Source organism: Stigmatopora argus, chromosome 20 (assembly GCF_051989625.1).
Source record: "Stigmatopora argus isolate UIUO_Sarg chromosome 20, RoL_Sarg_1.0, whole genome shotgun sequence".
In the NCBI taxonomy this organism is placed as follows: Eukaryota; Metazoa; Chordata; class Actinopteri; order Syngnathiformes; family Syngnathidae; genus Stigmatopora; species Stigmatopora argus.
This window is the reverse complement of record NC_135406.1, coordinates 526,283-547,850: the sequence shown is the minus strand read 5'-3', so window position 1 is coordinate 547,850 and position 21,568 is coordinate 526,283. Positions and strand designations below refer to the sequence as shown.

Genomic DNA, 21,568 nt, shown 5'->3' with positions numbered 1-21,568 from the left:
TACGTATGTGTATTTATGCACATTGACAATAAAGCTTTCTATTCAAAATAGAACGTAAACACGGCGCGTTCAACTTTGACCACTCGGGCCGGAAATGAGCCTATCACGTGACACCGCTAGTTCCGGAACGAGTCACGTGACACGTAGCATAGTAACCACCAAGCTTCCGGTGGCGCGGAGGCGTTGTTCTCGGTCCGCGGCAGTAAAGTCGAAAAAGCCCAACAACACTTTTAATAGCTGGTGAGTCCAATTTTCTTCCCCTTGTCCCGCGTTTGCTGACCAAACGCAACGCCGAGTCCGCTCGTAAATACTCCCGTAGAAGCGAGTAGCACACAGTTAGCTTGTAAAGTATGTCCTAGCTTGACGCTAATGCTAAACGGTTTCAACTTGAATAACTTTTAGCACACTTGCTAAGCGCTAGTATTTGCGCTTTTGCTTGACGTCCGAATGTACCATGGCCAAACGTGACGTTTTTTTGCCTCCTCTCGCATGTCTGTGTTATTTTTGGAAATGCGCAGAAGATTATCGAGGCGGCAGCAGCAAGATGCCGGGGAAACCGTGTCAGCAGTTCAAAACGGGGGACCTCGTGTTTGCCAAAATGAGAGGATACCCCCACTGGCCTGCCAGGGTAAAACACGCACACATTGGCCGAGGAAAGAAAAACAAAACACCTTTGCTTTGCTTCAATTTTTGTGCTTTTTACGACTGTCTTCCTTTTCCAGGTCTGTAAATCAGACGAGAGCCACAAAAAGCGAGTTCCCGTCTTCTTTTTTGGGACCCATCAAATGTACGTTCGTGTCGCCGCCGGCCGAGCCGCAATGCAATTCACCCATAACGCCGTCGACCTGCTTTCAGTGGTCAAATCGCTCCGGAACACATGGTCCCCTTCGCCGGCAACAAGCTGAAGTACGGCAACAGCACTCGCCTCAAAGGTTTCTCCGAGGGCATGTGGGAGATCCAGAACTCGCCCGGGGTCGGCAAAAGATCCAAAGTCTGTGCCTATTTCCTCCACTCTGCCCTACTCCTCCATTGTTTATCTGCTAAATGACTACAATTCTTGTCCTTAGTTTGCAGCCAAAAGTACTCCGTCGAAAGGAACCCCCACTTCGAAAGCCACCTCGTCGGCCGAGGGTTCGTCCGAGCGAGTGGCCGGCGTCCCCGAAATTGCCGCCGCGGCCGAAAACCCAGCTAAACCGATTCCGTCGGCGACAAAGGGCAGAGGCGCCAAACTAAAGACCGACGCCGACGACATTCCCGTCAAATTGTCTCCGGACGCCGCCGCGTCTATAGCGTCGAGCTGCGCCGGCAGCACGTTGCGCTTGAAGCGCTGCGTGGTCAAATGCTTCCCCGCCAAGACCCCCGTCGGGGACTTTGTGAGCGCTCGCCTGCCAGAAAGCGCTCCGACTGCTTTGGACCGCCAGACGAAAAGTGTGCAGGCCACAGAAATTCAGAGGACGCCTTCAGAGCAGTTCTCGGCGCAGACGCTAACGGAAAACGTTCAAACGGAAATCCAGAGCCCGCCGTCGCAGACAGCGACATCGGCGCCACCGAGGCGACGGGGGCGGCCCAGCAGAGCCGAGATGGTGGAAAAGAAACCTGTGGTGCCACAGGTTGGTCAGCCTGTACTTTTGAATATCGCCGTGACCTTGGTAGCAAGCGACCTGAAACAAAGTAACCTCCCTCTTTTCCCGTCCTTCTTCTCAATGACCTTCTCCACCAGGCGGCGCAAAGTGGCGCCAACGCGGCTCTCAGATCGCTGCGACTCAAGTCGTGCGTGGTCAAATGCGTCTCGGCCAAGACCCCCGAGCTTCCCTCGGCGGATGAGCTCGTCGCTCCGCCGAAAGCGCCCGCCCCTCAAGTGGCCCCCCCGGTGAAGAGGAAACCGGGCCGGCCCAGCAAAAAGGCCATTCAGATGACCGGCGAGGTGCAGGAGATTTTGGATTTTGTCTCATTTAAATTCAAATCCAGAAAATGGGGTCAAAGATTGATTTTTCACAACGTTTTTTTGTTTTTGTTTTGTCTTCTCAGGTTAAAAACACACCACCTGGACCGTGCGCCGAACCCGCCGGCCCCAAACCGGTTGATCGGGAGGCCCCGCCCGCTTCCACACAAATCCCAAGCGTTAGCAAACCAAACCAGGAGGCGTCGGGGCCTAGCCGGGGGTCCCCGAGGAAGCCCGGGGGAGCCAAAAAGGCCGGGCCGGAAGGAAAGACGGAGGTGCCGCCTAGCGAAGGAGGGAATGGGAAGAGGAAGAGAAAGGGAGAGCAAAGCGGCAAAAGCGTGCAGGAGGGAAAAGCCCAGGTGATCCTAGAGGAGGAATCCACTTTTGCTCGAGCGAGAAAGCGGCCGAGGAAACACGGCGGAAAGGCGGAGGCCCAAGAGAGAGGAGGAGCCCGGAGAGGAAAAATCACGGTGCCGGAAGAGCCCTCCGCGCCGGTCCGAGGAGAGAAGATGGAGATGAAAGAAGGAGAAAAGGAGGAGGGCGCACGGGGAGGAGGAGGCGGGGAAAGCCAAACGGCAGCCACACCAGACCGCTCCACGGGAGGGCGGACAAAGACGACGGAAGACGAAAAGGGCGAGACCCAAGAGGTAAGAGTGGAGGCAGCCAGAATAGAAGGAAAGACGGAAAAGACCCCTGGCCCCGAAGAAGAGACGGCTCCCGGGCAAAGAAAGGCGGAAAGGGCCCCCGAGCCAAAGGAGGACACGACTCCTAGCCAAGGAAAGACGGAAAAGACCCCTGCCCCGGGGGAAGAGACGGTTCCCGGCCAAGGAAAGACGGAAAAGACCGCCGGCCCTGAAGAAGAGACGGCTCCCGGGCAAAGAAAGACGGAAAGGGCCCCCGAGCCGGAGGAAGACGCGACTCCAAGCCAGGGAAAGACAGAAAAGAGCGCCGGCCCGGGGGAAGAGATGCCCCCCGTTCAAGGAAAGATGGCGCTTGTGGAAAAGGAGGCAAAGGCGGAGGAGTCGGCGGCACCTGTCCGAGAAGGGAAGCTCAAGCGAAAAGAGGAAAGGGAGACCCCGCGGGAAGGCGCGGCGGCGGCCAAGACCAAGGGGACCGCCGACAAATCCGCGCCTCGAGAGAAGAGGAGGAGAAAACAAGGACAAGTGGAGGAGAGCCAGCAGGAAGCTAAGACAAAGGCTAGGACGGAGGAGTCCACATCTCCAGAGATCAGGCTGACAAAGGGGGAAGAAGAGAAGACCCAGCGGGCAGGAGGGGAGATGCCAAAGAAGGAGGTGAGCGCAGAAGAGGAGGAGGTGAAGGCCACGGCCACCCGAGGGGGCAAGAACAAGAAGAGGCTAGCAGAAAAAGAGCTCCAGCACGCAGAGGGGGACACGGCCAAGACCACGACGGCCAAGACCACGACGGCCAAGACCACGACGGCCAAGACCACGACGGCCAAGACCTCGACGGCCAAGACCACGACGGCCAAGACCACGACGGCCAAGACCACGACGGCCAAGACCACGACGGCCAAGACCACGACGGACACGGCCACGCCCGTCACGGCGGAGTCGGCGCTCCCTCAAGAAAGGGGAGAGAAAAGGCAGAGAACGGAAGAGAAAAAGCAGCCGGGAGGCCACGGAAAAGACACGGAGGAGACGGAGGCCAAAAGCAAGAGTAAAGAGGAAAAGGAGGAGATCAAGCCGGAAAGAGGCCAGAAAGAAAGAAAGACGGAGGAGGCCACGCTGGCTCAGGGAGAGAAGAAGCAGAAAAAGGAGGAGACCAAGCAACAAGAGTGCGCGCCCGAAAAGAAAGGCCCCAAGGCCAAGGAAGCTGGGAAAAGACCCACGGGAAACCGCCAGATGAAAACCACCAAAGGGGAGGCGCGGGGAGAGGTGGCCGCCGCAGAGAGCCGGACCGGTGAGAGGAAGGACGGGGGAAACCAGACACGCCAGAAGACCAGCTCTGGGAATGAGAGAGACTTGAGAAGGTTACCCCGGGAGACCAAAGACGTCCCCCGGCCCAAGGAGGGAGGCGACGCCGAAGAGGTGAGTGACAATCGTCTCTTTTCTCACCACTCTTTCTCACAAATGTCGTCGGCCGCTTCCCGTTGCAGCAGCAGCAGCGCCGCCTGGCGGTCAAAAGGGACCGCGTGCTCAAGTCCCTGCGAGGTCTCATCAAGTCCTCCAAAGGCGGCAAGCGGAGGGACGCGGGGGCCAGGGGCGCCACGTGAGAACAAAAACGGCGGAGGCCCCGTCGCTATTTTTTATTATTTTTTTAAATGTTTAATTTACTAACATCCGTGTGCTTTATGTCCACCCGCGCAGGAAGTCCGGCGCGCGACCCAAGCCTAAGGGCGCCAAGGCTCAGCTTCCGCTCAAAGAATCCACGGCCAGAAAGAAGGGTGCGGAAATTTTGCCGCCCCAGAAAGAGCCAGAAAAGGAAAGGGAAAAAGAAAAGGAAAAAGAAAAGGATATGCCTGTGCCGGCCGGCGAGGCCAAAGTCCAGGAGAGCGCGGAAAAAGACGGCCGGAAGTTGATCGGCAAAATCGTCAAGGCCACCGCCAAGGTCCACGTCAAGACCATGATGGGCGGGACCTCGCGCCCGCCCACGCAGGAGGGGGACGAGAAGAAGAGGGCGGCCGCCGACGGAAGCGCCCCGGAGGAGAGGAAGACCGAGCGGGTGTTGACGGACGACGAGAAGGCCGCCACCAAGCGCCGCGACGAGACGCGCAAGGACAGAGACGCGGCGGGCAAGAAGGCGGAGAAGAAGGACGACGGCGCCGCGCAACGGCAAAACGCGGAGAAGGGTCGCGGGGGGCCCGCCGCCGCCACCGACGAGGACAAGAATCACCAGCAGAAGAACCACCGCCTGGACCAGACGGCCACCGATTCCACCCTGCACCGAATCCACGGAGACATCCGCATCTCGCTCAAGAGCGACAACCCGGTAGGAAAGGGTCGTAAAAAGTAGTCGAAAATGCGGCGCTCACGTCGGTACGTACGAGTATGTGCCCTTGCAGTGCCAAAATATTCCTGTTTACTTACTTAGAAGTAGCACGTACCTGAATATAATGTCATTTTAAGGCAAGTACTAGTAGATGCATAATGCTGGTCGTGCAAGTGAATGTGGCGTTCGTGGAATGGATTGAGATAGATGAGACTTTTGCCACTTTTGGGATTTTTTGGACTCTCCTCGTCAGGATTTCGCCAAGTGCCTGGCGGCGTTGGATCAGCTCAGCGGGGTCTACGTCACCTCGCAGCACGTGGAGAGGCACAGCGAGCTGGTCTCCACGTTGAGGAAGGTAAGCGCGCCGGTCCAATCCGGCCAGGCGGATCGAGTCCGCAAGTCCAAGCTCCCTTTTTTTCCCCGCAGATGCGCTTCTACCGCGCCAACCAGGACATCATGGACAAGGCGGCCATGTTGTACAACCGCTTCAAGAACACCTTCCTCCTGGACGAGGGCGAGGAGGTGGTGAGCGCCGCCTTCCTGCGCTCGCTGCTCCAGGAGAAGGAACGCGAGGAGACTGAGCGCCGCAAAAAGAGCCGAGCGCCTTCAGGTTAGCCGCGAGCCGCCCGGCGGCTAGCCGTTCCCGCGTCTCGACGTCACCTCATCTGTGTGCCCTTCTTTTTTTTTTGGGACCTTGGGGGCGGGGGGACGGCGCTAGAAGTCAATGGAACAGATTCGTGTCCACGCACTTCCACGGAATCTTCAACCTGAAGCAAGATCTTGACTGGACACGTTGTATTTATTCATGTTTGGGAGCCTGCGTTATGGGCTCCCCCCGTTAGCAGATAGGATTTATTCCATAGATGTTTTTCTTCTATTTTGATGTACAGGAACCTTCAGTCAAGCTATCAATTTAAAAGACAAAAAAAGCTGCTTTCAGTGTCTGTTTCTAATGTTGAAATCAGAAATAAATCCAGCTTTTTTCCTACTGGTAGTGCCATTGATTGAAACTGTTTTAACTTAACCGCATTATGACTTACACACTTAAGCACTTAAAACGCTCAAACGAGGGAAGCAAAATTGACGCTCGCTCATTGACGGCTATAGACGTCCAATCCGTTTGAACTGGGAGGTTGGCACCAAATGAATACTCTTGAGTGTATTTCACAAATGACAAAAGGACGATTTAAATCAAGTAAGACTCCTCCTGGCTGGGTGGGCGTGTCCGCTCCTTGGAGGAACCCGGAAGTGACGTCGAAGCAGCGGGATATCGAGCTGACAGACGAGCGGGACGGACGTGTCCACCTAACGAGCCATGGACGTGATGGAGGACACGGTCCGGGTCGAGGACGAGGTGACTGCAAACGGAATGCCTTGAATACTTTCTTTCTACCCGTTTTGTCGGGGCTATTTTCGTTTAGGGGCGTCCCACGAGACTTGCCGTGGTTGCTCGAACCGGGACCCCCGTCCTCTTAAATACTCCTTAAAAGCTTTCCGAGTTAGCTAGTTGTTAGTGCGTGGCTCGGGTCTCGTATTTGTCCAATGTGGGGAAGGTATTTTGCTTGTTGTTGTTGTTGTTTTTCCACCGTAATACGACACTGCGGTTGTCACGGGACAGTCCGGCATCTTCGTGCCGGTGAGAACGTCCATTGTTAAGCTAAGCTAGGAAGGAGGAGGTAGGTGCTGAGGTGGCAACTCGAGCAGCCCAGTCTGGAATTTAGAGAATGTCTCCAACCAGGGCCAGGCCAGGGTTGTTGTTTATTTTAATGAAAGCGGCCCCTGTTCTCCTGGGACTGGTCACCGTCAGGTCAGGTCGTCGTCCTTTTTGCTGCTTTAAAATTCCGGTCTCCTTTCGACCTCTGCGGCTTTGGCTTTGATGTTGTCAGGCTGCTAATTAAGAGACGGGTGTGTCAGGGCAAGGTTACCGTTTTGCTTCACGTTCATTTCATGTAACCGGCTGTGTTTGTTGGCTTTGTTAGGAACAATTTGAGGACGCCTATGAAAACATTCCCACGTGAGTAATACAGCAGGTAGAAATGTTGTTGCTGTTGCTGCGTGTGCATGTGTCTCTGTGTATGTAGTGCCTGTCACATGGACCTGCAGTCCGCCATCCAGGAAACCCAATGCGCTCTCAACCTAGTCCTCAACAACAAGTTCTCCCAAGCCCTGGAGCTCCTGAAGCCATGGTGGCGGGACAGCATGTACCACGCGTTGGGTTACAGCAGCATCTTGGTCATGCAGGCCGCCATGACCTTCGAGCAGGGGGACATCCAGGTGGCCATGGCGACCATCAAGGAGGCCCTGAACACCTGTCAGAGGTAGGCGGCGGCACCCCCTCGAAGCGCCCGTCGGCCTCTCGGTGACGCTCGGCGGGCGGGACCTTCTCGGTTGGCCAGGTTTCGCAAGAAGAACTCGGTGGTGAGATCGCTGTCCAGTCTGCTTAGCGGGCAGTCCAATCTCCAGGAAGGTAGGCCAGCGCGTGGGCGTGCGCGACCGGCCCATCGGCGGGAGGCGGAGGCTTAACCGGTCACCCCGGTCGTCCTCAGAGGAGCTCCACGCCGAGCTCTGCTACGCCGAGTGTCTGCTCCAGAAGGCCACGCTGACGTTTGTCCAGGACGAAAACATGATCAGCTTCATCAAAGGAGGCATCAAAATCCGAAACAGCTATCAAATCTACAAGTGGGTCCAGGTCCAGTCTGCCCCGCCCCCTCCCGCCCGGCCCCAAACCCCGACCTTTCTCTCGCCCCCGCTCGTCTCAGGGACTGTCACAACGTGCTGAACGTCGCCGTCGGGCCCGCCGGCGAATCGGACTGCCATCGGCAGTTTGAGGGCGGAGTCAAGCTGGGCATGGGTTCCTTCAACTTGGTGGGTTGTACCGCTCCCGTCCTGTGGGTATTCCGCCATTTTCCCCTTTTGACACGCGTGGCGCCCGACCCGACGAACCAGATGCTGTCCCTCCTGCCGCAGAGGATCCTCCGACTCCTGGAGTTCATTGGCTTCTCCGGAAATAGGGTGAGTCACGTCCGGCGTGTGTCGTGCCCGCCGCTTGACCACCGCTTGTCCGCCGGGCGACTTTGGTCGACAGGAGTTCGGCTTGTCCCAGTTGCTGGAAGGAACGTCCGGTTCCACCTTGCGCTCCATCTTGTGCGCGCTGACGTTGCTCTTCTACCACACCTACGTCTCCCTGGTGCTCGGTACGTGCGCGCGCGGGAGCGCCGAATACCGTCTGTGCCCATCCGTTGACCAGTGGGCGTGTCCGCAGGAAGCGGCGAGGGCGGCGTGGCGGAAGCCGAAGCTCTCCTGGAGCCGTACCTCCGCAAGTATCCCAAAGTAAGAGCTCCCGATCCCGTCCTCCGCGGGCCGTCCTTTGACGTCGACGCCGTCTCCCCCAGGGCGCCATCGTTCAGTTCTACTCGGCTCGGATAGCCGCGCTGCGGGGACACTTTGAGAAGGTTCCGGACCGGGCCCCCGGCCCACGCCGCCCTCGCCGCCGCCCCGCCGCCGACACCGCCAGGCTCTGACCCGCGCGCTCGGGTGTGCGGCAGGCGTGCTCGGGCTACCAGGAGTGCGTGAGCAGCCAGATGGAGTGGAAGCAGATCCACCACTTGTGCTACTGGGAGCTGATGTGGACCCACACGTACCGGCAAGACTGGCCGCAGGCGTACCGCTACGCCGACCTGCTGTGTCGGGAGAGCCGCTGGTCCAAGGCCATTTACGTGTACCAGAAGGCCGCCATCCTCGCCATGATGTCGGCGGAAGACGCCCGGGAGACGGGGGAGGACGTGGTGGGGCTCTTCCGCCAGGTGGAGGGGCTCAAGCAGCGGCTGGCCGGGAAGTCCATCCCCCTGGAGAAGTTTGCCGTCAGGAAAGCGCGCCGCTACAAGGCCGGCCGCCCGGTGCCGTTGGTGCTTCCCGCTCTGGTGAGCTTTACGTTCTTCTCCCCGTTCCACGCCAGTTGCTCACATTTGCCCCCTCCCCCCGGCCTTAGGAAATGATGTACATCTGGAGCGGTTTCACCATCGCGGCCAAGCGAGCCGACTGCACCGAGGCGCTGCTGGTCACCGTGGAGGCCGCCGAGGGGCGACTGGCCGACGAGGCCGGTGAGTGACCGCGCGCGGCCGCGCTTTCCTCGGCGACGCGCTAAGAACCAAATCCCCCCTCCCCAGAGCCGTCCGAGTTCCACGTGGACGACTGCTGCCTGGCGCAGATGTTGAAGGGCCTCTGCCTCAAGCACGCCGGGCGTCTCGTCCAGGCCGAGCTGTGCTTCACCTACGTGCTTTCCAAGTATGTCCGTCTCGGCCGCTTCCGACCGTGCCGCCATTTTCTGATGGGCGTCGCCCTCGCAGTGAAAACGGCATCCGTTACGACCACTACCTGGTCCCTTTCACCCTGTACGAGCTGGCGCTACTCTACCGGCAGCAGGGCGACCACGTCAAGGCCGCCGCCTTCATGGAAAACGCCAAGTGAGTCCTCCAACGACGTGGCTGCCGTATCTGACCTAGACTGAGCAGAAAGTGTATTTTTGGAGGCTTCATGGGGCACCTATGGTCAGCACACCTAAATGTTTTGTTGTTGTTGTTGTTTTTCTTCTCCTCAGGAGCAACTACAAGGACTACTCCATGGAGTCCAGACTGCACTTTCGCATTCACTCCGCCCTCAATCACCTCAAAAGGTCACCTGTGGCCACGGCTTGAAAGGTTTGAAACTTTTTCAAGACGGTTTTGAAGAAGCGCGCTAAAAACCGGGGACTGGTCACTCCTATTGCAGCTTGAATTATTTAATAGCTTTCATTTGCCTTGGGCTTCTCTCCGTCCCAATCAAAATGGCGCCGATCGGCACTTTGCAGCTTTTTTTTTTTAACCCCTTACTTCTTTATTTATGATTTTTACCTCGAAAGTCGGCAGCACAATCTCCTTTTGACTGTATGTGATTTTTTTTTTTTTTACGCTCCTACGTTTCCTCCCCGATCTGTCCACTTACGCAATACGGGGAGGCGAGCGAGCGGATCGTTTTTGTGGCGGCGGACTTTGTCTGGCTCCAAAACCACAGACCAGATGCGCGACGACTCCAGATAGAACGCTAAAAAGAGTCGTTTTTCTCGGTCGTGCCTCTCTGTGGAGAATTCTCCGCAAAACTGCCTTGGCGAGATTTTCCGTGCAAATACCGTACTCCAACGTCGAGAACCGTATTGTTCGGACTGTAGGTCGCACCGGCGCCTTCCTGGCGCTAGCCCAAAACTGTACAAAGACGAAGGAACGTCCTATATAAGTCGCAGCGTTATGTGAAAAGAAAACGTGGCCTGCGGTCCAGAAAATATGCTCACCAAAGTTTTGGGACTGAAAGCAATGAAGTGTTTAAACCAGATCCAAAGTCTTTTTTTTTTTCCTCTCGGTTAGTGCGATGCAAGCTTTATTCTCTATTTATATGAAATGCTTTATTTTGATGGAAGTCAGCTTCTGTTCTCGTTCCGGTAAAAAAAATATATATATATACAAATAAATGCATTTTGAACGGTTTCTGTGGCTGTTTGCTTTGGAGGCGGGGGCGGGGGCGCTTGAGCTAATAATTGACGGGCGGTGTCATTGGCCGCTCGCGTGGACGCTGCAGCAAAACCGCACAAGGTTCGACATGGCGCTCGGGAGGCGAGTGTTCCTTCTCCTGCCGCTCCTGCTCATCTCCACGACCGAGGCGGTGAGTGGTCTTTGTCTCGCCGCAATTTCCACCGGCTCACGACGGACCACGTCCGTCCTCGTCCGTGGCGGGCGATAAGCTAACCCACCTTTTGATTCTGCAGGAGTTGTCCCAGCGGGACCGCTTTGAGGGACCAGAAGAGTGTCTCCTCAGGAAGTAGGTCCGGTCTCGGGAGGCCCGGGCGAGCCGCCAAAGGTGGGCGTGGCTTGAGCCGACTTCGTGCTTCCAGGCCCACGCGCGCGTCCTGCGACCTGGTGTTTTGTCAGCCCTGGGAGCGATGCGTGGAAGGGCGTTGCTCCTGCAAGCCCCCGTACATGTGTCCCAGCCAGGACGTGGCCCCCGTCTGTGGGCGCAACGGCCGTCTCTACCGCTCCTTCTGCCAGGTCGCCGCTGGGGTTTGGGCCGCCGCCTCCTCGTGACCGCGCCTGGCCCTACTTGACCACCACCACCGCGTGGCGCAGGTCATGGCGCTGTCGTGTCGTTCCGGCAAGTCGGCCATGTCCCACTTTGGGGGAGAGTGCTCAGGTTGGTTCCCCGGGTCTCCACCGTCGCCTTTCCCCCGCGTCCTCCGACGCCCTGCTGGCTTTCCGACCCCAGAGGAACGCCCCAAGTTCACCGGCGCCCTGGATCCGGACACGGGCGCCGTCACCCTCTTCCTTCCCGACCCCGCCGCTCCCGGAGGAGGCAAGCGCTTGCTGGTGTGCGGAAAGAAGTGGGACGTGGCCGGCGCCAACGCCGCCTGCGCGGATGAAGACCACCCGCTGTGAGTTATGCCGAAAGAGATCGCCCCGCTCGGGGGTGGCTCTCTCTCCCGCCCGAGAGCGACCGGCCGACGCACGGCGCTGTCCCGCAGCGGCGCCGCGTCGGCCGGCTCGCTCGCCCCGGGGTCTCCCGGCCTAGCTCCCCTGCTGCGGCGGTTTCCCGACGGCTGCGTCGTCGTTCGCTGCCGCGGTTTTGAAAAGTCTCTGGCCGAGTGCGACGTCCACGACCCCGTCGGAATCGGCGAAGGGGGGATCGCCACGGCCGCGTGCTACGACCGGGCCCCGCCAGGTACCAGTACAGGTGACCCGGACGCCGCGTCCGCAACCTCACTCGCGCTACCTCACGTCTACTCTACCAGAGTGTGGCTTTTCCTGCGCCAACGGCAAGTGCGTCTCCCCCAACCGGACGTGCGACGGCACGGACGACTGCGGCGACCTCAGCGACGAGATGTGCTGCCAACGTAAACGCTCCCGCGCTCCCTCTTGGCCTCGGCCGACCGCCGACCGCCGGCCTCTTCAGGTTGCAGGGACGGCGCCTTCCGCTGCGAGACGGGCGTGTGCGTGAACGCGGACGCCTTGGCGGACGGACAGATGGACTGTTTGGCGGGCGAAGACGAGGCGGTGGCGCACCGTGAGAAAGAAACGGCAAATAACCGGCGCAAAAGTGTCAAGTAATGGTTGTTGTCGCTTAGAGACGGCGGGAGGAGTCGAGAAGAACGGCAAAGGTAGGTACTCGGATCGCGCCGCCGGCTTCTGCCACGTCGAGCGCTGATCGCCCCATCGCTTCCAGAGTACGTCTCTCCTCGGGGAGGTTTGTACCGCCAACGTCGCGGCTTCCGTGTCGCCGTCCGCGTTCAAAGGATTTTTTTTCTCCTAGAAACACGGGCCAACCGGGCCCATCTGGAGTCCAAGTTACAGTGCGGCGTTCCAAACGAGACGGCGGTCGACGTGAAGGACCGGAGGAGCCGCGTCAAGCGAGTCATCGGCGGCACGGCGGCCAACCGGGTGAGTGGCCCGGACGGGAAGCGGCGAGCGGCAAGTGGCCGGCTCACTCGCCGCTCGCCGAGCAGACCCAGATCCAGTGGCAGGTGGGCCTGGAAGAAAACGGCAAGATGAACTGCGGGGGAACGTACATCGGCGGTTGCTGGATCCTCACGGCGGCTCACTGCGTGAGGTGCGTTGGCGACGGACGGTCGGCGACGATGGCGCCACCCAAGCGGGAGATGACTTTGTCTTTGCAGACCTAACCCTTCGGCGTTCCTGGTGAAATTTTCCGCCTGGAAGAAGTCCACCCCTCAGGACACCACCGACATCATTCCCGTGGGCGACATCATCATCCACCCCAGGTAGGTGGCGCTCACTCGCTCTTCGCTCCGTCTTTCCGTCCTTCCTCGCTCTTCGCTCCATCTTTCCGTCCGTCCCTCCGTCTGCCAGGTACAACGCCAGCTCGTACGAGAACGACATCGCCCTGGTGCGCCTGAAGGACTTGCCGCAGGAGCCGGGCAAGTGCATGGTGGACAACCCCGCGGTGCGAGCCGCCTGCCTGCCCTGGTCCCCGCGACTCTTCCAAGCCAACCACACGTGCAGCATCTCCGGCTGGGGGCGCACCGGCACCGGAGGTAAAGCCGGCGGTGGCGGCGAGCTCGTCGGGGTCGGGGCGTTGACCCGTCGCCTGGCGTCACGTTGCAGACGCCAGAGCCTCGCAGGTTCTTCTGTGGGCCCAAGTGTCCCTCATCCAAGATTGCCAGCGTTTCTACAAAGACCGCTTCAAGCCGGGGATGATGTGCGCCGGTCAGTGAATCTCTCGCTCGCTCATACGCCCGCCCTCGGGCGCCTCCTTGAAACGCCCCTCCCCCAAAGGTGACGTGGCCGGGAACGTCGACTCCTGCCAGGGGGACAGCGGCGGCCCGCTGGTGTGCGAGGACCACCTGGGCGTGTCCTACCTGTGGGGCGTGGTCAGCTGGGGCGACCAATGCGGCCAGCCGGGCTTTCCGGGCGTTTACACCCAGGTGGGCGCTTCCGACCTCGGCCTCCGGGTTTTGGCTGACCGTGCGTGTTTTGCCCTGCAGGTGGCGCACTACTTTGAGTGGATCCGTTTGCACACGGGCTGGCCCGCCGTTACCAGGTTCAACTCCTGACGCCCGTTCGGCTTCTTCTTACTCCTCTTTTGATTGTCGGGGAATTCTGCATCGGTCGATTAAATGGAAAATGCATGCCACTGGTTTCTCAAATCTGGATCGTCTTGTTTCGGGGCCATTTTCCCTCTCGTATTGATACGCTAGTCTTGACGAAACCCCCCCCCACTGCCCCCGTTGTATCGGCGCACCTACCGGGGGGGTTCGGGGTATCGGGGGCGGGTCAAAAGCACGTGCCTATAAAGCCCACGTGAGCCCACGCGAGTCCACGGCACCTCCTCCCGCCTTTCGGACATGACCGGCAACGTGGCCGCGCTCCTGTGCGCGCTCTCCCTGGCGACGTTGGCGCACGCCCGCGGCGGAGAGGAGCACGTCCGACTCAACTCCATCCGGACGCTGGCGGTGGTTCCTCCGCCCGCGGCCTCCGTCAACGGCAGCGCCTGGCAGCTATCGGTAAGTGCGCTCCCGCCGCTCGGAGGCGGCGCCGCCCCATTTAAGCCGCCGTGCCTCCGTCCGTGCAGCTCCTGCGGTGCATTAGCGACCTGGAGTGCACCGAGGGAAGCTACTGCCACGCCTCCTACGCGGGACCCGTCCACTCCCGCTGCCGGACGTGCAGGAAGAGGAAGAAGCGTTGCGGTCGAGACGGGATGTGTTGCCCCGGCAACCTTTGCAGCAACAGTAAGTATTTTCCTGTACGTGACGTGCTAGTTTGTAAAAGCGGCCCGCTATCGACTGCCGTGGACCAAGCTGGACGTCCATCGACGTCAATGGCAGCCTATTGTTTTTTTTAATGTTCTTTCCATGCAAAATCAACTCATTTTTAAATCAACTCTGGTCCCCGACAGGCGTGTGCGTTCCCCGCAGAGACGCCGCGAAATCGCAGGAGACCATGGAGCGTGGCGCCGTGGCCTCCCCCAAGGCGGGCTGGCGTAAGAGGGCCAAAACGGCGTCCGGCAAAGGTAAGCACCGCGCCGCTCCCCATCCGCCGGCGAGCCATCGTCCCACCCACGTCTCTCACCGCGCTTCTTGCCGTGGCCAGGTCAGGTGGGCGATCCCTGCGAGTCCGCCGTGGACTGCTCGGACGGGCTCTGCTGCGCTCGCCACTTCTGGACGCGCATCTGCAAGCCCCTTTTGCTGGAGGGAGAGATTTGCTCGCGGCGGCGCCGCCGCCGGGACCTGGAGCTTTTTCAGCGTTGCCCTTGCGGCCGAGGGCTGGCCTGCCGCCGGACGCGCGCCGCCCCGCCCTCGTCGCCCCTGCTGGCGGTGGCCAAGTCTAGGTCGTCGTCCAGGTCACCGGTCCGTTTCCACCCCCTCCCAGCCGCCCCTCCCACGAAGACCAGACTGAGCGAGTGTCAGAGGAAGTGATGTATCGATCAGGTGACCTTTTTTTTTCTCCAAATGTCGCCCACTTATTGTGAAAGTATCCGTTGAGAACCCGTTTGACAGGAAGCGTCACACAGGGGGACTTTGGGGGGGTTTCAGTATGCTAATCAACTTTCCGTCCATCCTGTTTGCCTTTTGCAAACGCAGAAATGATGAAATGGGACACTTGCCTTCTGATGCTGCCAATAAATGTCAGCTGACGTCCTCTTGCCTTTCGATAGAGCCAATGACAGCGTGAAACTGCTATTTAGTATTTATTTTTATTTCTTTTGGTTTTTTTTTCCTCATTGGGAACGCCAAACAAGGCGGCGGCGTTTGTCCACGGACGACCAGGTCATCGAACGGCCTTTTACGTGCAACCGATGGCGGCGTCGGTGAGCGAGGGCGCCTTGCACGGGCCCTTGCCCTTCACCTGCAATTGGCAGCCCCGGTAGTTGGCCACGCCCATGGCGTCCACCCGCATTTCGGGTTGCGCGCGCTCCCAAACGCGCCGCTTGGCCCGCAGCTCACGTTCCGGTTCACCTGAACGACACCCAAATTTAGCCGTAGGCGGTCCGGCCCCCGCCGGCCGCCGACGCTCCGTACCTGGGAAGTCGGGGAAAGTGACCCTGTCCCCGGGGGCGGAGCCCGGAGGCGGGGCCAGCGGCTCCGAAGGCCCGTCGGCTCGGAAGCAGCGCAGGAGGCGGGCCTGCGAGGCCACGCCTTTGACCTTCCCGGCCTTAACGTTGCAGAGGAACACGGCCAGCGAGCCCACCGGCTGACGGCGGCGGCGATGGCGAGGAAATGAGCCGGCGAGAGACGAGGACAAAAGAAGACGCCGAGCGGGCGGCCTTACGTGATCTGCGCGCCACTTGCCGACCACCGCACGCGGTGCGCCCTCGCCCAATTGGACGTCCTGAACGGCCAGGTCGGCCGCCAGCGGGTGGCGGCGAACGGCGAGGATCCGCCCCACCCGCAGGTCCAGACGCCACACGTCGGCGGGGGGTCTCCCGCCGCCCTTGGGTCCGCCGTCCGCCCCCAGCGAAGCCGCTTCGGTGGGTTCGCTCGGCGAGAGGAGGGCTTTGGCTGAAAGCGACGGACAGACGGATGGGACGTGGCCTTTCCCGAGGGGGCGCCGGAACGGCGTACCGACGCGTCGCCTCTGCTTGTCGTGAAGCTCCCTCTTCAGCTGCTCGATGTCCCTCTTCAGTTTCCCGTTCTCCACCAACAGCTTCTTCTGCTCGCGCACCGACGCCTGCAGGACTGCGACAAAAGCCAGGCGCTGTGGGTGCAACGCTCGCCACTCGCCGCTTTCGTCTTGCTCGCCAACCTTGACCTTACTTACGAGATTTCTCTCTGGCCAGCAGCGCGTGGCTCTGGAAATACTCCATCATCTTCCCTCCATCTTCGGGATCCAACTTGGACAGCGCCGCCGCCAGGCTGGGAGGGGAAAGGCAGCTCTGTTTATTTTTTGTTTGTTTTTTCCAAGGCGGGCACGCGACAGCTGCCCTCTCGAAATAACTTGACCTGCGTGGGCTCTCTAGAAACGGAGCTGGTTGAATGTCAAAAGGCAAACTTACAAAATAACAATAATGAAAGGGACTGCTGATGTTATTGGTATGGTTGCTGTTTTTTGTTTAATTAAAATGATTGATACAAAGACCTTGTTGTTTTCAGGGTTAGAGTCATTGGCGTTCGGGCCCGTTTAAGCCTTCAACATGCGGTTAATGTTATTGTTTTGTCCGGGGCGTCCCAACCTGGGATGAAACATCGCGTCCGCCGTGTCCATGTCCCCGTCCCCGAGCTTGCGGTGATCCTCCGTCGAGCCGCGACTGACAATCAGCTGTCCCGGTCCGTCTTCAGCTGCAGAGGCCACCCCTCTTGACCAAAACAAGCGCCTGCCATAAGTAAGGCCCCGCCTTCTGGACCATTGGGGACACATTATTCGACACCTTCATATGCATACATTTAGTTTTAAACACTCTTTAATGGTGTGTGTGTGTGTCAGAGTTGCTTTTTAAATGAGCTGTTTTTGCACCGAGCACTCAAAAAATCTTTTACAACAACACTCTTCATATCACTTTCCATAAATGAACACATGGGCTGGACGTCCATTGCCGTCCATGGCACTGACACATGATCCTAACTGATAAGTACTACTACTGCACACGTTTCCGGGCTTCCGTAGAACAACGTCGTCGGCTTTGCACGGAAAAAAACGACTTTTGCCGAACTCAGGTGTTTCACCGAAGGGGTGGCCAGGAGGCGTAACCGGAAATCAACGTCGCACCCACAGCTGTGAGCCATCAGAGCGTCCGAGAAAGTAGACGAGCGCCGAGTTTGTCAAAGAACTCCATGACTTTGTCGTCTTTCACTTTTGTCTTTTTTCTCTGCATCTTTTAAGCGGAAGCGGTGAGTGCTGCTTTGGTCTTTTTTTCACGTTTTTATGACGACGACGACGAGCTTTCAACAGGTGTATTAGTTCTCATTTCCGCTCTGAGACTCCACCAAGGACGTTACACGAATTGCTCTCCCTTTTCAGCGCTATTTGTTGAAAGACGAACCACGAATCGATTTGCGTCGTATATATATATAAAAAAATGTCCGATTACTTCAACGTTAATGGTGGCTTTTGGATGTGTTTGCTACTCGGTTTCAAAATGGAATTTCTGGGCAGAAGAGCGACGCCACGCCCCATGTTGCCCAACAGGCTTTAATGAGAGTCTCCTGATGTTGATTTGAGAGGCATAAACAGGAAATGACATGACGCTGGATGTTGCATTTCACGTCCAAAGGGAGGTGGGCCATTCGAGCACTTGAGGCCGACGACCGACTTCTCCGCGGTTGAAACGGGCAACTTTTGGTCTCGGATAGCGTGGGCTCGGGCACGCCACTATTTCCAAGTAAGAATGACCCCCCGCCCTCCACCGGGTCCTTCCGACGACCTCCCGGTTGACTCGGAACCCCGTTGATCCTGCAGGGCGCCATGGCGGCCTCCGGCCTGATGCAAGACGACGAAGACGGCGACGAGGTCCGCCCCCACGTGGAGGTCGACGCGACCGGCGACGCGCCTCACGCGGCCGAGGCGGGCCCACCCGGAGCGACGGCGGCGGTGTCGGCGGCATCCCCGCCTCCGGCCGACGCCCCCAAACGCGGCAGAATGAGCAGCATCCTCCAGCAAAAGCAGCTGGTCCAAACCCTGAGCAGCGGCCTGAAACGCAACCGCGACTACGTGAAGATCTCGGTGGCCGAGGAGCGCGCTGAGCGTCTCCCCAAGGAGTGGTGGAAAACGGGCGTGGCCTTCCTCTACGCCGTCTTCAACCTGGTCTTCACCACCGTGGTCATCACCGTGGTGCACGAGAGGGTGCCCGACAAGTCGGTCAGCCCGCCGCTGCCCGACAAGTTCTTCGACTACGTGGGTCGCGTCCCTTGGGCCTTCACCGTCACCGAGGTCAACGGGCTGATCTTGATGGGGCTGTGGCTCATCCAGTGGCTGCTCCTCAAGCACAAGTAAGAGGGAAGCGGATGGGGGCGGAGCCGCCGCCGCCCTCTCGGCCAACCGCATCCTTCTTCCCCAGAGCCATCGTGGGGCGCCGCTGCTTCTTCCTCATCGGAACGCTCTACATGTACCGCTGCGTCACCATGTACATCACCACCTTACCGGTTCCTGGCCGACACATGGTTTGCGCGCCCAAGGTACGAGCGTCGCCGCCGCCACGCGCCCTTTTCCAGTCGTGGCGACGTCCCCCGGCCTTGACGCGCCCGACCCCACTCTTAGGGTTATTGTTTGTGAACCTATCACCCACTTTTACAGCTTTACAACGACTCGTCCGGAAAGATCTGGAGGATTGTTCGGCTCATCTCCGGAGGAGGTGGGACTCGCCCGAAAACCGGATGGGCCAATTGTCTGGAAGAGATGAGAATGTCCTATTGTTTTTGTTGTTGTTTTGTCCCCCCCCCCCTAGGTCTGTCTCTGACCGGCTCCCATATGATGTGCGGCGACTTTATGTACAGCGGCCACACGGTTATGCTGACGCTGGCCTACCTCTTCATCAAAGAGTGTGAGTGGGCCAAAGTTTTTAGCCCGGCGCCGACGACGGCTAACGCCGCTCCCTCCGTCGGCAGATTCTCCTCGCTGGATGTGCTGGTACCAGTGGATCTGCTGGACGCTCAGCGCCTCGGGGGTGGTCTGCATCCTGGTGGGGCACGAGCACTACAGCATCGACGTCCTGGTGGCCTACTTTGTCACCACCAGGCTCTTCTGGTGGTACCACTCGGTGGCCCAAGCGCACGTAAGGCCCGAGGCGGGTGACCGGCCCCCAACCGTGACCCTAACCCCGACCCTTCTGCCCCCAGGCTCTCCGTCGTCGGGCGCCCGACGACTACTTGTCGCGAACCTGGTGGAACCCCGTGTTCAACTTCCTGGAAAGGAACGTCCAGAGCACCGTCCCCTTGGTCTTCTGGTGGCCGCCGCCGCTGCCCTCGTCGTGCCGGCAGCGCTACCGGATCGTGGAGGGAGGCCGGGACGACTGAGCGCGCAGATGAGTTAGTTGGCTTTGCTGGCAATGACTTGAAAAATAGCAAATTGGCCAAGAGTTCAAAACGAGCGTGTACATAGTGCCACGGGTTAGCCAAATTTTCACCAGTGGGGGTGCTACGGGGGTCCATTAGAACTCAAAGGGTTGAACACTTGCCCGGAAACCCTCCCAGTTCAAACGGCAGCCAATGTTACTTTAGGAAACAGCCAAACTCTGAGAAAAGCTTTTTTAGTCTTTCCTCAGATTGAGTGTCGTAAGCCATCAAATGCCAATGTTACTTTCAGGTGGTTATTGTTATATGTATTATTATTATTTTTATATATATATAAAGTCATGTTGTCAATAGTAACCAGCAAGTAAAAGATACTGTACGTAGTCACTTTCCGCAGCACCAAAAGCAAATCTTTATTCATGCCTAACCGTGGTATGTTTCCATCAAGGCTTCTTGGGCTTTGCTTCTGTGCTTCAAGAGTCCCAACCAAGTCACACGCTGACAAACACTAGCCTGGCGCTGTGCACCAGGTCGGCCAGGTAAAGCAGAAAGTTGAGGGCCGTCAGGACGGACGCCGCGATCAGCTTGGGCTCGGCGCCCCGGCCCCCGTAGCGCCGAGCGAACTGGAAGACGGGCCAGAGGATGCTGGCCGTCAGGTACATGAGCGCCGCCAGGAGCCCCAACGCCGACAGGAAGCGAGGGAAGGGCACGGGCAGGCAGCCCGTGCACTCCCCCACGCACATGACCACCACGGCCATGGAGAGGATGAAGCAGATGCAGTAGACGGCCATGCACCACTGCAGCGCCGGGTGGCGCTCGTACGCCACCGGCTCGCTGACCAGGATGAAGATGACGCACGCCACGAAGGTCTGGCACACCTTCAGCAAGCCCGGCGCCGTGGCCATGTAGCCCGACACCTCGCCGGGCCGCGCCTTGGTCAGGCTCACCTCCATGGCGTAGGCCACCGCCGCCAGGCAGGAGAAGACCTCGGAGACCACGCGGTGCTCGCGCGCCTCGTCGTAGTAGGAGGCATCCCGCAGGAAGTTGAGCGGGAAGATGACGGACGCCGACAGGCACAGGAGGGCGGCGTAGCACGCCGCCGTGATGGGGAAGTTGGACCAGGACACGGGCACGCGGGCCTGCAGGCTCAGGAGCTCCATCAGGAGGATCACGGCGGTGGCGGCGAAGCCGAAGGCCCAGCAGAAGACGCACCAGGCGGCCACGCCTCCCGACGGCAAGCGGGCGCCGTGCGCCGCCGCGCTAAATGCCACGCAGGTGAACAGCAGGGCGGCGAGGCGCACCCACAGCAGACGGGACCAGCCCAACGCGATGACGGGCATGATGGGATGGTGCCGAGGCGGAGCCTGTGTCGACGGGGTTGAGAAAAATCCAACAAGGGTTTGAACGAGGTCGGTATTAGTCCCTAGCGGCTTGCCAAATAACGGTCCGCGATTGTTCAAAGTCTCGCCACCGAACAAATCCCCCCCCCCCCCCCCCCCCCCCCCATCAAGGAGCTCAGAACAGCTGATGGAGGACAGTGGCGAGCGAGTCTACGCATAAACTTGCGCTTATTTAAACATCAGAAAGTGCAAAGCCAACAAGCTTACTTACCTCAGAAATCTTGGCTGATGTCGACGGTTACAAGTTCCTCAAAGTGTTGAGGCATGTACGCCCACGGCCCCCCCACCACCTTTCCCTTTCCCTTTCCTGTTCTCACGCCCTATAAATCCATATTTGGTCAAAACACGCACAGTGGCTTTTTCAACACTCAACGATAAAATACAAATGGAGGCAACGTTTATTTATTTTTGACCTCTTGTTCCTGAATTTAGACGTCCGTGCGCGCTCCACAGTGCGCGAGAAAAGCGCCGTGCCCGCAGAGGGCGCTCGCACAAACGCGTGCAAAAAGAAGTAGTAGACGGTCGAGGATTATCAATGGGATGTATGGTTCTGTATAGTGAGTTGAATCATTGGGATCCATTTCTTTAAGTCATTTAAATGTGTTCTTTTGTCACTTTTCTGTTTCAAAATAAAAAAGGGGGCCAGTTTGAATGATATTTAAAACTGGAACTGTTTTATTGGTCTTAAGGGACCTTTGGTATGCCCTACATGAACATTTTGGTTCCATTGACAACACTTGACATGCAATTCCTTTCAACTGGGTGGGCTGCTTATCAATGCTCATACATATTTTATTG

At 58.6% G+C, this 21,568-nt stretch overlaps 6 protein-coding genes across 16 annotated transcripts; 4 read left to right on the top strand and 2 right to left on the bottom strand.

The window, feature by feature from the left end:
- The first annotated feature begins 125 nt into the window (after nucleotides 1–125).
- psip1b (PC4 and SFRS1 interacting protein 1b) lies at nucleotides 126–5,879 on the top strand. 2 transcript variants are annotated; one of them, XM_077588150.1, is made up of 12 exons: nucleotides 126–240; nucleotides 519–628; nucleotides 723–787; nucleotides 856–991; nucleotides 1,068–1,610; nucleotides 1,721–1,924; nucleotides 2,029–3,990; nucleotides 4,059–4,171; nucleotides 4,270–4,891; nucleotides 5,145–5,246; nucleotides 5,318–5,501; nucleotides 5,613–5,879. In XM_077588150.1, exons 2-12 carry the CDS (start codon nucleotides 545–547, stop codon nucleotides 5,660–5,662), a joined length of 4,065 nt encoding a protein of 1,354 aa, XP_077444276.1. In that variant the 5' UTR covers nucleotides 126–240; nucleotides 519–544; the 3' UTR covers nucleotides 5,663–5,879. The 2 variants fall into 2 exon arrangements, with proteins under 2 accessions (XP_077444276.1, XP_077444275.1); XM_077588149.1 differs by having other exon boundaries at nucleotides 5,610–5,879.
- Nucleotides 5,880–6,114: 235 nt separating this feature from the next.
- ttc39b (tetratricopeptide repeat domain 39B) lies at nucleotides 6,115–13,561 on the top strand. Of its 7 annotated transcripts, none has more exons than XM_077588173.1 (21): nucleotides 8,960–8,991; nucleotides 9,058–9,175; nucleotides 9,238–9,354; nucleotides 9,489–9,588; nucleotides 10,499–10,582; nucleotides 10,686–10,742; nucleotides 10,812–10,965; nucleotides 11,044–11,070; nucleotides 11,311–11,345; nucleotides 11,436–11,632; nucleotides 11,703–11,804; nucleotides 11,864–11,974; nucleotides 12,036–12,068; nucleotides 12,134–12,154; nucleotides 12,221–12,348; nucleotides 12,414–12,517; nucleotides 12,585–12,689; nucleotides 12,778–12,962; nucleotides 13,033–13,134; nucleotides 13,204–13,352; nucleotides 13,413–13,561. In XM_077588173.1, coding segments are annotated over exons 2-21 (1,881 nt in total). In that variant the 5' UTR covers nucleotides 8,960–8,991; nucleotides 9,058–9,174; the 3' UTR covers nucleotides 13,482–13,561. The 7 variants fall into 7 exon arrangements, 6 of the variants coding, with proteins under 6 accessions (XP_077444303.1, XP_077444302.1, XP_077444299.1 ...); XM_077588172.1 differs by having other exon boundaries at nucleotides 11,044–11,107; nucleotides 11,180–11,345; XM_077588175.1 differs by lacking the exons at nucleotides 8,960–8,991; nucleotides 9,058–9,175; nucleotides 9,238–9,354 and having other exon boundaries at nucleotides 10,686–10,738; nucleotides 11,044–11,107; nucleotides 11,180–11,345.
- Nucleotides 13,562–13,718: 157 nt separating this feature from the next.
- Nucleotides 13,719–16,503, top strand: LOC144065423 (dickkopf-related protein 2-like). 2 transcript variants are annotated; one of them, XM_077588230.1, is made up of 6 exons: nucleotides 13,719–13,931; nucleotides 14,000–14,156; nucleotides 14,324–14,437; nucleotides 14,518–14,855; nucleotides 15,593–16,124; nucleotides 16,208–16,503. In XM_077588230.1, exons 1-4 carry the CDS (start codon nucleotides 13,773–13,775, stop codon nucleotides 14,841–14,843), a joined length of 756 nt encoding a protein of 251 aa, XP_077444356.1. In that variant the 5' UTR covers nucleotides 13,719–13,772; the 3' UTR covers nucleotides 14,844–14,855; nucleotides 15,593–16,124; nucleotides 16,208–16,503. The 2 variants fall into 2 exon arrangements, with proteins under 2 accessions (XP_077444356.1, XP_077444355.1); XM_077588229.1 differs by having other exon boundaries at nucleotides 14,518–16,124.
- Nucleotides 15,108–16,725, bottom strand: LOC144065417 (aminoacyl tRNA synthase complex-interacting multifunctional protein 1-like). 2 transcript variants are annotated; one of them, XM_077588221.1, is made up of 5 exons: nucleotides 16,598–16,725; nucleotides 16,186–16,280; nucleotides 15,697–16,103; nucleotides 15,447–15,618; nucleotides 15,108–15,383 (listed from the first exon to the last, which is right to left on the bottom strand). In XM_077588221.1, exons 1-5 carry the CDS (start codon nucleotides 16,627–16,629, stop codon nucleotides 15,211–15,213), a joined length of 879 nt encoding a protein of 292 aa, XP_077444347.1. In that variant the 5' UTR covers nucleotides 16,630–16,725; the 3' UTR covers nucleotides 15,108–15,210. The 2 variants fall into 2 exon arrangements, with proteins under 2 accessions (XP_077444347.1, XP_077444346.1); XM_077588220.1 differs by having other exon boundaries at nucleotides 15,447–16,103.
- Nucleotides 16,726–17,085: 360 nt separating this feature from the next.
- LOC144065415 (phosphatidylcholine:ceramide cholinephosphotransferase 2-like) lies at nucleotides 17,086–19,757 on the top strand. Of its 2 annotated transcripts, XM_077588217.1 has the most exons (8): nucleotides 17,086–17,252; nucleotides 17,636–17,743; nucleotides 17,821–18,350; nucleotides 18,419–18,536; nucleotides 18,655–18,712; nucleotides 18,806–18,901; nucleotides 18,966–19,132; nucleotides 19,197–19,757. In XM_077588217.1, exons 3-8 carry the CDS (start codon nucleotides 17,827–17,829, stop codon nucleotides 19,371–19,373), a joined length of 1,140 nt encoding a protein of 379 aa, XP_077444343.1. In that variant the 5' UTR covers nucleotides 17,086–17,252; nucleotides 17,636–17,743; nucleotides 17,821–17,826; the 3' UTR covers nucleotides 19,374–19,757. The 2 variants fall into 2 exon arrangements, with proteins under 2 accessions (XP_077444343.1, XP_077444344.1); XM_077588218.1 differs by lacking the exon at nucleotides 17,636–17,743 and having other exon boundaries at nucleotides 17,090–17,252.
- Nucleotide 19,758: 1 nt separating this feature from the next.
- Nucleotides 19,759–21,278, bottom strand: LOC144065421 (myeloid-associated differentiation marker homolog). Its single transcript, XM_077588227.1, has 2 exons — nucleotides 20,982–21,278; nucleotides 19,759–20,734 (listed from the first exon to the last, which is right to left on the bottom strand). Exon 2 carries the CDS (start codon nucleotides 20,708–20,710, stop codon nucleotides 19,862–19,864), a length of 849 nt encoding a protein of 282 aa, XP_077444353.1. The 5' UTR covers nucleotides 20,711–20,734; nucleotides 20,982–21,278; the 3' UTR covers nucleotides 19,759–19,861.
- Between the last annotated feature and the right edge of the window lie 290 nt (nucleotides 21,279–21,568).